General features: G+C 31.8%; 1 protein-coding gene across 1 annotated transcript in view; it reads right to left on the bottom strand.

The window, feature by feature from the left end:
* The window catches only part of LOC139520542 (uncharacterized), a 135,186-nt gene that overhangs the window by 101,569 nt on the left and 18,885 nt on the right, over positions 1 to 14,732 (bottom strand). Inside the window, exon 6 of the mRNA XM_071313272.1 lies at positions 13,569 to 13,871. Within this exon, the coding sequence (XP_071169373.1) occupies positions 13,569 to 13,871 (303 nt within the window). The remainder of the gene's footprint in view (positions 1 to 13,568; positions 13,872 to 14,732) is intronic.

Here is a 14,732-nt window from a genome sequence, read left to right as displayed (position 1 = left end):
TTGGAATGTGGAATACTTGTGTAAAGTGTAGCAGAGTCAAATGTTTTAATACTAGTGCAAGTTGAAAGAGAGTTAGATTGTGTGTACTCTAAAAGATCTTTGGCATTTTTAAGTATCCATATCTGATTCATGCCACCTCTAGAATAGGCAGTTTCACAATAGTTTTAAAGTCCGTCTTTGAATGCTGATAAAATAGATGTTCATAATTTAGAAAGAGATTTCGTGGAGCACTTGTAAGACCCTACAATATATCTTTGTTTGTAAGGACACTTTAGTTTACGTATCTAATACAGTGATGGAAGAGAGTACAGGAGTAACCAAAATGTATCAACCATCGCTATTCAATTTAGTGGTATATTAGTGAAAGAAAGCTTTGATGCCATTAATGCACTTTGAATTTTCAAAAAACTAAGGATGTTCTTATCCTAGGCATAGATTACCTTAGTCGTATTTGGCACAATTTTTGGAATTTTTGGATCCTCATTGCTCTTCAACTTTGTATTTGTTTGGCTTTATATAAATATTTTGATATGATCGTCACTGATGAGTCTTATGTAGACGAAACGCGCGTCTGGCGTACTAAATTATAATCCTGGTACCTTTGATAACTATTTATACCACTGGGTCGATGCCACTGCTGGTAGACGTTTCGTCCCCGAGGATTTCACCAGCCCAGTAGTCAACACTTAAGCGATTAAGTGTTGACATGAATATCAATAATGTGCTCATTTTTATAAATTTCCTGTTTACAAAACTTTGAATTTTTCGAAAAAAAATAAGGATTTTCCTATCCCAGGCATAGATTACCTTAGCCGCATTTGGCACAACTTTTTGTAATTTTGGATCCTCATTGCTCTTCAACTTTGCACTTGTTTGGCTTCATAAATATTTATATATGAGCTTCACTGATCAGTTTTATGTAGACGAAACGCGCGTCTAGCGTACTAAATTATAATCTTGGTACCTTTGATAACTATTTGGGTAAACCAGATTCTGCACTTTTTCAATGATTTACAGGCTTTAGGGTCAAACTGTTTAGAGAACATTTGGTTGTACTTCCATATTTTTCTTCTGCCGATTTGGGGTTGTTTTTGTCTGAATGTTGTTTCATGTTTATGTTAATTGATTATAACTTCATAATGATACACGAAAAAAACATGTGGTCTTTTGCAGAGATAAGATGAACACCAATCGGAGTTAAACTTGTGGAAACCGAAAGTTGTCCCATTTTTGCATTAATTAAATAGGAAAGAACTTAGTAACCGTTATTTTTTAAATAAGTATACAGTAACGTATCGAATGATACCGGAAGAGGCTTATATGTTAATTGATTATAACTTCATAATGATACACGAAAAAAACATGTGGTCTTTTGCAGAGATAAGATGAACACCAATCGGAGTTAAACTTGTGGAAACCGAAAGTTGGAGACAGTGTTATGATAGCCATCTTATATTATGGTACGTTACCGTGAGAGGTTGATTATTTACCTTTCATAAAAGAAACAACCCTTACAACCATATATTTTTCAAATCATTTACAAAGTCTCTTCATATGACACCTTAAGTTACCTTTCTGCTTCGTTTCACAGAAAAGTCTTTAGCAATCAATTTTTTTTTTAAATTAGGGGAAAATTTCTTTTCATATAATATTATCAGAATATACATATTCAGAAGGGAATTTGCTGTAGCTATTTATGTCTATTAATTCACGTGAATGTACATTGATTCTAAATATTTTTTTGGGTTAGCAATTTTCTCACATATTAAAAGTGTTAACATGAAACATGTTTTAACTTGAACCATAGACATGTTAAAAGGGATAGAAAAAACGGTTTAAATAACTGTTAAAGCTGTAAATCATTTTGAAAATATCTAAAACATGATTTTTATCCTGGTTGAAATGTTCTTAAACCATTTAACCGCATGGTTAAGACCGACCCGTCAAAAAAATGTTAATCATAAAAATGCGTGAAACCAGGTAAATGGTTCAGAATATAAATACAGGCCTTTTTTTAAAATCACTAATGTAATTATCACGTGGAAAGATTTTCGAATGTTCTTTGGACATTTATATTTTAATCTTCTAAATACCTTAGTCATACAAGTTATCAAACTTTATTAAAAATTCATATAAGTATGTGAATTAAAGATAGCTATTGTCTTATTTGTACTTCAAACCATCTGTAATGCAGCGAGGCAGTATTTAAATTCAAACTTATATCATATTGTGATTCCAAACTATTCAGTCTCTCCAAGGCTTTAAAACTGTTATTTAGTTTTTAAATATTTCAATTTCGAATGTATCGGGGGTTTTTTTCAACGAATTTTTATTACGACAAAAGACAACAACCCCTTTTTTAAATTCCAATTTCTGTTTGATTTGATTAAAATAAATGTCAAAAAGGTAATCCATTACTAAAGCTAAAAGTATTACCGACTGATTTTGTCCGTAGCAACAATCTTGATGATAATGTCAACTATGTTTGCCAACTCTTCTACAGTGAAACTATCGTCTACGATATCTTTTTTACCCTGACGGTAGCTTCGTGCAAGGTGTTGGCATAATGAAAATCTCTCAGCTTCTGTTGTTAATGTTTAAATCCATTGTCTTGGTTAATTGTCTGTATTCCCCGACTTCCTCAATATAGTCGATCTCAAGTGAAGCCGCAATCCATTTTATAACTGTCCATTCAACCCTCTGCATTGTGCCGTGAAAGTAATTTCTCAAATGCAATTTTATTTGTGTCAGAATTAGGAAGGAAATAAATTGTTCTCGGATTTATAATTTTTATCACATTTGGTTTAATGGACATGAATTATATCAAATCATCATCTATGCATTCTTTTCAAGACATTCATAGTACGCATGTACGTTAAGAGTTTTACCTTCAAGTGTGTGTTGTCGTTTACATACTTGGATTGCACCTAAAACAAAAACAACAAACAAGTCAATATGGCGGTTCACGTCATAGTTAAACGCACGAAAATTTCACTTTTTAGCTATTGAAAAAATGCAATGTGTTTGTTGAGAATTACAAAGATAAGCATAGAGTTTATCGAAGAATTGTTTTGATCATGCAACAATAAATGTGTTTTTTAAATGGCCATGGTCGTAAGAATTTACAACATGTATATGCCTCACATAAAACTGAAAATGAGAAATGGGGAATGTGTCAAAGAAACAATAACCCGACAAAATATATGCCACCAAAGGGTCTACAATACAGCGAAAAAGCCCGCAGTGGGAGGCGTCTTTCAGGTGGCCCCTAACCAAAAATGTGTACTAGTTCAGTGATAATTGACGTCATACTAAACTCCGAAATATATAAAAGAAAAAAAACAAAAATAGTAATACAACACTAACATATATAGCATATATATGCTTTTTGCAATAAAGTATTCATTCATTCATTCATTCATTCAACAAAGGCCAGAGGCTCCTGACTTGAAAAAGGCACGAAAATGCGTAGGTGTGTATATATTTTGAAGGATATCAATCTTTCACCTATACCTCTAGCCAATGTAGAAAACCCGATGTCAGAATAGGTAACAACAGAAACAGAAAAAAACCAAAATGACAATGATACATATATTAACAAATGACATGCCAGCCCCAGACCTCAATTAATCTGATTGAAAATATGATTGCATCAGATGAATATCAAGCACTATCCATCCAGTTAGGGGTTAAGTATCAAACTATCATAAAATATATGAGAAGAACATAACCCGTGTCATGCAAACAATTGGATTAAAAATAAATGTATTTATTTCGAATGTTAAGACCCTATAAAAGAAAGCCAAAATATGCCATCTTTAATGACCGGACAACATTATCGTAACTATATCCCTTCTTAATAAGTCTGTTTAAATGTTTGTTTAGCTTTTAAGTACCGGTCTTTGTAAGAATCATGCAGTTCCTGTTGATGGGCGATTCATGACCCCTCTTCAAATGTCTTTATATTTTGTTTAAGAGAAAGGTATGGTACGAAAATAAGTTTCATGTAATATTTTTTTTCTTTTGAACCTTGGTTGCCATGGAAACCCTCCTTGCAAAATTTTGCCTAAATACGTCCATAAGTAACCTATGAAAATTGAAATCTAAGGGATGTTAAATAACCATAGAAATAAAGTTAATCAATACAAACAATATGTATATTTACAGTATTGACAAACACAACCCCAAACTATACAAAAACGTTAAAAAATTTTAAAATGTGTTAAAATTCGAAAATGAAAATTTTCAAAAATTCTAAAATTTTTAATCTGTTTATCTCCCAAGACAAACAATACCATGACATGTCATTGACAAATTTTGAAAGACCACATTCTATATATTCCGAAAATAAAAGTCGTGTGGTTTTTTTTCTTAAAAAAAATAATTTTAGTCAAAAATTGTCATTTTTCACTAAAATTCAGATTACGAAACAGATGCATACTGAAACATTTTGACTTAAAAAGCTAATACAATTCATTTATTAGTGCATTTCTGACACAAATCTTGTAATTATAAATGAGAATATATGATTGATAGAGATATTTTGGTAGAGAAGGACATTTGTTTCTCTCTGGGCATGGTGCTTTTATATACATACTGAAGTCGTCATTATTGAGAGCTAAAATATCATCCAAATATCTAAAAGTATTATTAAATTTGTTTATAAGATGTTGTTTCGATGGGTCTTTGCTTATTTTTGTCATAAATTGTAACTCATAGCAATACAAAAACAGGTCCGCAATAAGTGGTGCACAGTTAGATCCCATTGGAATTCCGATAATCTGACGATATACGGAATCCCCAAAGCGAACAAAAATGTTATCTAGTAAAAATTCAAGGGCATATATAGTATCAAAGCATGTCCAATTGACATAGTTTTTTTGTTTATTGCTACTAAAAAATGACCTAAAAGAGTTTGAACATATATATTCACATTCTGACTTTTTAAATGCCCATTTAATTAGGTGTGTGAATTTTTTCTTAATGAGAATGTGAGGCAATGGGTATACAGGGTAGAAAAATCAAAACTTTGAACAGATTTAAAATCACCAATATTAGCATGCAATGATATCAAGTACTTCCAACGAGTTCTTGACACTCCAAAAGTAATTAATTCCACTATTTTCGAAGGCCTTATTTGAACAATTTATTTTCAGGTTTTTAATTGTACCAAGTGTGCTGGTAAGAAGAATAGACAATTTAGTAGTGGAACAATGGCTTGAAGACGAAATAAATCTATATTTGTAAGGTGTTTTGTGTAGCTTCGGAAGCCAGTACATAGTTAGGACTTTCATTGTATTTGGCTCTGCTTGTAAAGCGGTAGCTAAAAGTTTATGTTTGTTACAGATGTCGTTTTCTGAAAATGGAGTCAGTTGGAATGTTGGTGAAATGGTGATTTCTTTTTTCAGAACCTCAATTTAAAATTTACGTCAAACAATAATAATATTATTAGCAGCTTTATCGGCCGGGACAAAAACAAATTTCTTGGCTAGTTCTTTTAGTTTATTTTTGATACGAGAAATAGGTTTTTTGTGGTTATTGTTAATAGTAAAATGTTCTTTAAAATGTTGAATACGTATATCAACTATCTTCATTACTGAATTAAAAAAAGAGATTTTTTGTCAGCTTTTTCCCGTTTTATCCATTTCATACAGTAAGTATGGAGTGAGTCGTGGATGATATTACGACACTCATTCCAATTAATAATTGACGGGGGACGATATTTAGGTCCTTTACTGAGGAATGATTTTAACTCTCGGTCTTGAACGATGTTAAGATCTCCTGTTATAACATGGGAAATGGGTCCATAAATATATTCGGAGGTACTACAATTACATGAAGTAGGTGTATTTTCACTGATATTAACATCTTTACACATTTGACTATAATTAAACACAAATTTCCGGGTAGATTTCTTGTAAATATAACAAATAAGAGGTAGCTCAGTATTGTCAAAATATCCAGTAATTTGTTCTTTAACAGAATGGTAGTTTAATATACCGGCAATATTTACAAAATCAAAACCTTTATTGACATACTTTATTTTAATAAAATGTTTTTTATGATCTTCAGGGCGATCAATTTTGGGAAATAGTTTAGAATAACAATATGCCATAATAATTTGAACAATTCATACTTAGGACTGCTATATGAAATTGTGTTGCAATCCTCCAAAATTTTATTTAACTTATTAACCGGTAATGAACAGAGTTTTGTTAACAGATAATGTCTGCCGTTGTTTTTTGAAATATAAATTAGGTCCGAAATATTGGTATGATTGGTCATTTGTTTTAGTCCTTATCTTTTGATTAGTATGTTGTTACAGTTTTATTAATATATTTTTACAAGTTTCTTCTTACTTTTTATACAGAATGACTTGAACTACTTTTATCACATGACCGAAGTGATACTCGGACAAAATCAACCAAGGCCGAACTGGCTACATGTGTGAAACGTCTTGTTTTCCGAACTTTTATGAAAATCAAGAAATAAAAGCAAAATAGTAAAATTACATGTAAACTTTCATATCCAGATACATATTTGAAAAACCTTGTTTGTGATTGATACCTAGTGTATTGCAAATATTTATAGTAGTGGTCACTTCATCTTCTTATTTTGATTTATGAACCTAACTGAAGGGTTGAAGTACAGGATTGAACAACAAACTTACTAGCAGGGTCAATGAAGTACACCAGAAATTTCCTTTCGTCTTCAACTAACTTCACTTCCCTTACACCTTCGACCCCTGATATCCGTTTATTTTCGAAGTAGTATTCCATTGTGTCTGATGATGTATTGTCTTTGTATCCAGTGACAACAATACAGTCTGTTATAGGAACTGTGTGTATGCTAAGATGAGTGTAATCCAATCGTCTCCTCATACATGCTGTCTTCAAATAAGCAATATCTATAATGATTTTTAAACACGATAAGTATCATATGTCTTTAACACGAACTATCTGTTTTTAAAAGCAGTTTAAATGCAAAATAAAATGTGCTTCATAAAGGATGTCTTACATACCCAACTATATCATTCCTATTCATGACCGATAACTCTGTCGATAAATATTATCGGGTATACAATGTTGATGAAATCAGAGCAATTGTATTAAATATGTCTCTGTTGGAATGTATATAATAACATTGTTTTAAACAAGTTTACCTTTATATCGATGTATTGAATGCCTGGATTTTGCCAAAAATATTGAAAAATGAAAATAAATAATGAATTCTCGTTTAATTTTCTACGAAACAAAACAAAATCCATTTAAATTAAAATTTTAATCAAAATATTTCTTTAAGATAATTATAGAAACATAAATATTAATTTGATTATCTTTAAAGCAAATTATTTAAAAATTATTTTTTTTATAATATTCATATACACAGGATGTTTAATGTCACCTGGTTGCTTTAGGTTTGCACGTCTACCTGACAATATATTGTTATCTAACATTACATTCCAATTCAGAGTTCACCTGTTCGTCAAGTGATGGGATTTTGAAGTTATAGAATATTTATCTATAATAATTGTTTGGATTTTTTTTCTCTCTTAGGACGTAAATGATCGTAAATATTTTTTTGTTCTAATAGGAATGTATAAATATATGACTAAAGAAACATAAATTATACAGAAAACAGGAAAAACACCTTTAAAAAAAAGAAGAGAAATATTTTTTTTATTGTTTTAAAACTATTTTCTGGTAACAGTATATCCTGTCAAAATAAAATTTTCTCGTGTCACACTTAAAATATTTTTTTTATCAAGAAATTTTGAAATCAATCATATCGAAATATCACCAAAGAATACACAGAAACATCAGAGATTCTACATGAAAAATTAGATTTAATCAAGGAAAGTCTTAATACTATACAAATCCTTGATTTGATGCAACATTTCCATACATCATCCGCCATTTTGAAAAATCCCGAAATATTCAATTTTTTAAATCGATTTTTGACAGAAATTGCCCAAAAATTAAACTGTTTTAAATAGTATTTTTCGCCAGATACATGTTTGAATATACTTAATAGATTTGCAGTTTTATTTTTATTAACGGAATTTCTTTATTTGTTGTACAAGAAGACATGGTATCAGTACATTTAGCATTGAGTCAACGGAGAAATAACGAGAAAAGTGCATGTTCTTAAGATTCTCAATTGACAGACTTTAATCAAAAATTAATCTGTTAGGACCAACATTGTTAGATAGAAATATGTTTAAATATCAAGGATTGATTTGCAAAAGTTAAAAAACGGGTCAGGTTAAGCAGAAAATTAAACTATATTGAAACACCTATGCATTTATATGGGGCAATATAATACAAAATGGCGGCTAGCATACGTCACAAAAGTCACGTGATGTCTGACTTAGTTGGATATGAAAAAGATACACGAAATTCGTTGTCGGTTTCGAGCGATTCACAAAAAATGTAATGAAAAAATATCTTTTTATTTAAACTAAAGTCTGTGTCAATTTTCAAATGAGAGTGCATTTGTGTATAGGACTGTGCTTACCTTAAGTAAGAAGGTTTGGGGGGTTCAATATTTGACTGGGTCCAAGACACTGCTTTGAAATTGGTATTTGGTTATCTAAGACATGACATTTTGTATTTTGGTGTATAAACAACCGTTTATAGCTTATCGGTTCAAATCAGAATAGTATGAAATTCAAAACAGTGTAGCTGTGGCCATTGATTGACACATTAAAATCATTCATTGACTCGGACAATTTAGGTGAACGTTTGTATGTAACGACCAATGCTCACTATGTACTTTTTAAAGACACTTAAACTATGGGGTCACCAAAGGTTCTCAACACCTAAATAAAGTAATTCGAAAAATTAATCAGAAATAACACGATATTTTGATTTATATCAATTATATAAATCAAAACACAAAGGTTATTCCTGATTAATTTTTCGAATTATTTTATAATTAAAGGCGTTAAGAAACCTTTGGTGACCCCACAGTTTAAATGTCTATCGTAGGTACGTCATGAACAGTGGTTGTTACAGACAAACGTTCACGTAAATTGTCCCAGTCAATGGATGATTTTGAAGGGTCAATCAATGGCCACAGCTACACTGTTTTGAATTTCATACTATTATGCCTTTGACTTATTATGGTTTTTAGTCTTTCTGTTGTATTTAAGTTCTGAATTATTAAAATTGAATATGGTATGTGTATCTGATACAATGCAGGTAATAGTTTTGTTGCATTAAATAAATGCAGCAGTAGTATTCAGCTGTTCAAAAGTCATAAATCGTTTGAGAGAAAACAAATCCGGGCTACAAACTAAAACTGGGGGAAACACATCAACTACAAGAGGAAAACAACGAGTAACAGAACACAGAAGTGCAACAAAAACAAACAACGGTGCAACATACATAGAAACGAACTATCAGATATTAAACGGCCATATTCCTGACTTGGTACAGGACATTTTAAGTAAAAAATAACAACTTCTCGTCCTGATATATGTAATATTTGTGGCAATACGTTTAAAACAGTAATCATTCAATTTATCTTATTTACGGCGTGATTAATCAACAGCTGAATTGTTTTTCTTTGGTCTTGTTTCAAGCAAAGAACATCCAATATTTAAAATGCCTTTAGTTCTTAATCTTTTACTTTCGAATATATTTGTTTTATTTAAATCATCATTTTTATTGTGTTTCTGTATGCGATATATCATCATCCTTAATCCAAATAAACTATAGATATATATATGTAGGACTCAAAAGTGCGCTGGTACTTTAAAGTGCGATGGTCATGCTAAAGTACGATGGTTGTTTGTTCGCTAAAGTACGATTGTCTATCACGCTAAAATGCGATTGACCAAAAGGGTAAGATTCCAGGGATTAACATCGAGCCGTTTAAAACAATAGTCTTTTTGCAAAAGCTGGTATGCTAACGTATAACATATATGATAGGTTTTATGAATTACCGGTATGATTAAGTGATTGTTTTTAAATCAAGAAGACCGACCACGTAATAATGGCTTAAAATGATAATTTATGTGTCGCAAATATTATATTTCATAAAACATATTTTTTTAACAATTCGCAGAGTATTGAATAAATTGTTGTAGATTGCCGTTCACACTAATGTTACAACCTCCCTTACAGTCGTCGTTGAAAATTACGAATACAAAATTCGTTCATTGACGGAATATGCAACATCTATTTGATACCTTAAAACTTTAATTTAAATGCGAGAGAAAGGTAATGTTTGCTATGCTTTTCCTTTTTCCTTTTTCGTAGCGAGTACAATTGTAAATGCTCTTTTGTTCCGACGTTGGAAAGTTCCGGGCGGAAAGAACTAACTAGCCGAAAAGTTCCGGAGGAACCTATTTAAAACTACTTACAAATTTTTTTTGTACTTTGTTCTTCCTCTTGTTTTATAGTTCCACCGGAACAAAGTGACTAGTTGAAAAGTTCCAACGGAACATATCAACTATTTAGAAAGTTCTTTTTTGCCATATTAGTCAAAACCGGAACTAACAAACTAGCCAATAAGTTCCACAGAACTTATCAAGCAGGCAAAAAGTTCCATTTGGAGAATTGATACAAAGTAAAAGTGCAACATATTATATTTGAACCTTTCAAAGGGAAACCAAGATACTGTTACAAAAGTCAAAAGGAACTTATCAACTAGCCACAAAGTTCCTCTTTGGCAAATAAGTCAAAACTGGAACTTGTCAACCAGTCACAAAGTTCCATTTGGAGAATTGATGCAAAGACCAACATGTGGAGGGGGTATTCTTCCCTCTATTGCGGGTACTATGATTACTAGTAAATTTGCATGATAATGCAACTTATTCCGTTTTATGTAAGCTGTGATATACAACTTAAATTTTGCTGGGGGAGTTTGTTCTTTCCCCTCAGTACATTTTCCTTATTTCCCCAAAAATAAAGTTCCATGCGATGTAACTAGTTGTTCTGTTCCGCCAAAACTATTCAACTAGCGTCATTGTTCTGGGACTTTTCAACTAGCTACATTGTTCCGGGCATTTTCAACTAGCTATTTTTTTCTGGAACTTTTCGACTGCACTCGGAATAAAATAACTAGTTGAAAAGTTCCGCTGGAACAAAGTAACTGACGGAACATAGTGGCTGTTACACAAATGCATGTTTTGTTTTCCTACAATGTATAGTAAGAACTAATGTTTTAGCAGACAATTTATAATTTACGCTTGCCAAAGATGTATCTCTATTTTACCGACGTTACATTTCATTAAATCGACAGCATTTATTAAAACAGGGATCGCAAAGTAAACTGCCATATAAAAAATGATTCAAATTATCCGTTCGCTTTAAACAGAAGCAGGATTAATTAGTATGTGTATACTATTTGTTTTATATATAGAGTAAAATGGGTTGACTGTAGGATTCAAGTCCTTCTTCCAGCACTCGAAAAAAAACCAGTCACGGTGCTTCAGGCGACAAAGAACAGTTCAGTTTAAACTAGTTACTAGTAAGTCACGGACATTTGGTGTAAAAGTTGTTAATCAAATATTCCTAATCTATCTTCCGTCATGTTCATTTTTGGTTTGTATAAACGACTGTTAACGTTATTATCAAACTACGTTTCTAGCGTCTATATTTTCGCGGACCATCGGACTTTAGCGTATGGAAGCATCGCACTTTAGCGTAGACCATCGCACTTTAGCGTGACCATCGTACTTTAGCGTTCCCATCGCACTTACATATATATAAAAGAATTCAATGCATTTTAATGATTCACTTTTAGTAGGTGTTAATTGTCACCATTATAAAGAATGCCGTGTCATTTTGAGTCGTTCAACCATTTTCAAATGTTCATGCTATAAAACAATATTGCTTTTAATCATTTATACCTGGTGGTTGTTCAAATACAACTAATGCTGTGCCTTCTGCCTCCCCAAATATAATCTCCCCTGGAATAGCTTTAGACTTAGCTTCCAGAAAATTCTCCAGCCCATCTTTAGTGGTTGTAGGACTGATATTTGTAATGAGCACTTTATTCTCATACTTTTGAACAGGTTTTTGTGAAGGTGGTGGGACATATCTTTTTGTGTTTAGTGTCTGTCCATCTACTCGAAGACTTTTACTCATTACTGTTTCAATAGCTTAAAATTGTAAAAGACAGTTTGTATTTCAATGTAACTTATTTGTCATACTGTTTGTGAAAAGGGTATGTACCAAATTAAAACTTAAATACAGTTTAAAAGAATGATCGGCATCCGATACAAGACATTATAAATTTAAAAGGTAATTTTCGAGACAACAATCAACACTAGAAAAAATCTTCTAATTTTTGAACCCAGTCGGGTGACTGAGTTAGATTTACTTGTATGTTTGTTTTAGTTTTTAGTTCAGATGTATTATTTGCATATATACGTGATGTATGTGCACAGAGTTGCTGCTGGATCCCAATTATATCTGTTTGGGTGCTAACCCAATTTGCTATTATAACGGAACCATCATGAGCAACTGTCATATAAATGTAGCTATAAAATCAGGTTTAAACAGATATGAGCAGATGTCGGGTATGATTGCCTATGAGACAACTCTCCATCGAAGTCACCGTTTATAAAAGTAAACCATTATAGGTCATTTTTCAGTCTTCAACACGGAGCCTTGGCTCAGACCGCACAATAAGCTATAAAGGTCACTAATAATTACTAGTGTAAACCATTCATACGAGATACGAGAAACACTTATGAACCTCATCAACAAAAGGCAACTACTGAACATCAGATTCCTGACTAAGGACAGGTGCAAACAAATGAAGCTGATTTAAACATTGTAATGGTACCAAACCTTCACCCTTATCTAAAACAATTATGCAACATCACAACATAGGACCACCATTTTTCTCAGAAAAATGCGTGTACTGAGTTAGTTATATGACAGTTGCTTTCCATTCAATCCGTAAGTTGATATTGTGAAACGTCTGATTTGTCCGTTTTATTGAATTTCTACTTTGAAGATAGTTTTTTTTCTGTTTTCAGTACCTCTTTCAAAGAAATAAGCATCTTGTCTTGTATTTATACATACGTACAAATATAATATCATTTTAAGAAATTTGCTTTTCATTTACGACTAACCTTTTTGTAATAACTGTTTCTATTTGGTCTGTCACACCGTCGAGGGTACATGAAGCGAGCTTACGCAGAGTTCTATGAATATACTGCATATTCAGGTTCATTAAGGCAAAATATTGGCTATATAAGAAAATGCCTATACTTAGTCAGGAATATGACAGTTGTTATCAGATTGTCTGATGTGTTTGAGCTTTTAATTTTGCCATTTGCATTAAGACTTACCGTTTAAAATTTTCCTCCGAGTTCGGTATTTTTGATATTTTATTTCTTGTTGGACAAGTGATTTCAGAAAAATGTTCTTTTTTAAATAAACGTTCACGGTGATAGACAATATCTGAGGGAAATGTATTATTTAGTCCTTTCGTCAACGTGAGATTGCAATATTATTGACGCCTATATTTTCGTTATCAAAGCATATACAGAACGAATTATTGTCTGTTTACATAATTTTGTATCTTAAAACTAATGTATAACATACCACTTTCCTCCTCAAACCAGATCATGTACATTTCTTTCTCCTCAACAAATTCCATCTTTACAACGTCAGCATTTGCAACTTTGCGGCTTTCAAAATAATATCTTATGATATCTTCAGAAGTGGTTGGTTTCATTCCCCTTACTTCTATAACAAACTCAGTGGGCATGTCTATCGTCTCTTCATTCCCTGATGCTTCTGCATCTTCCTCTACGTCTGGTGTCGGTGGACGTGGTTGAAATATTTCAACATCAATCTTCTTCTTCTCAAAGAGCAATGGCATTCGGCTTATAACACGCTCAGCAACTAGTCCATTTAAAATTAAATTAACATATAAAGAAATATATCTATGTTTTGCATGAGTAATTATTGTTCACTTCTATTATTTTAAAGGTTATATTTTTCAAAGTATGTTCTGTTCTTCAGAGGTGGTGCTTGGTTGGACAGTTTCTTCCTTTGGTATAAAATAGCCGGTGATTATTAAAAAAATGGTATTTGTGAACAGTATTATCCTAAGAAAAAAGAAACTTTTCAACGCCATGGTAAAAAGTAACAAATATAAAAAAACGAACAACTTTTAAGTCTTTAAAATTCTACATAGAAAAATAAGACTAAACAACACGAAAAACTTGAGATGGAATCATGTATTCCGTAAGGGTTAGCATTTCCTGTTTCACATTTGACATGTTTTGCATGAGTAATTATTGTTCACTTCTATTATTTGAAAGATTATATTTTTCAAAGTATGTTCTGTTTTTCAGAGGTGGTGCTTGGTTGACAGTTTCTTCCTTTGGTATAAAATGGCCGATGATTATTAAATCTTATGTTGAATTCAGTTTCGCTTCTGTTTTAACAACATATTGCATTTTGCAAGTTCAAAAAGTAGCCATATAAATATTATTTTCGTATTAAAATTAGGTGTAAGTAGAAAAAAAAGAAGATGTGATATAACTGCCAATGAGACAATTTTTCACAAGAGACCAAATGTCATAGAAATTAACAACTATATGTCTCCGTACGGCCTTTAACAATAACTAAAGCCCATGCCGCATTTTCAACTATAAAAGGTTCCGAAATGATAAATGTATAACATTTCAAACGAGAAAACTCACGGCCTAATTTGTGTACATAAATATGATCGAAAATCAAATATGTAACATAGCAACA

Source organism: Mytilus edulis, chromosome 4 (assembly GCF_963676685.1).
Source record: "Mytilus edulis chromosome 4, xbMytEdul2.2, whole genome shotgun sequence".
Classification (NCBI taxonomy): domain Eukaryota; kingdom Metazoa; phylum Mollusca; class Bivalvia; order Mytilida; family Mytilidae; genus Mytilus; species Mytilus edulis.
The sequence above is the reverse complement of the archived record's forward strand: the minus strand, read 5'-3'. Positions and strand labels throughout refer to the sequence as shown.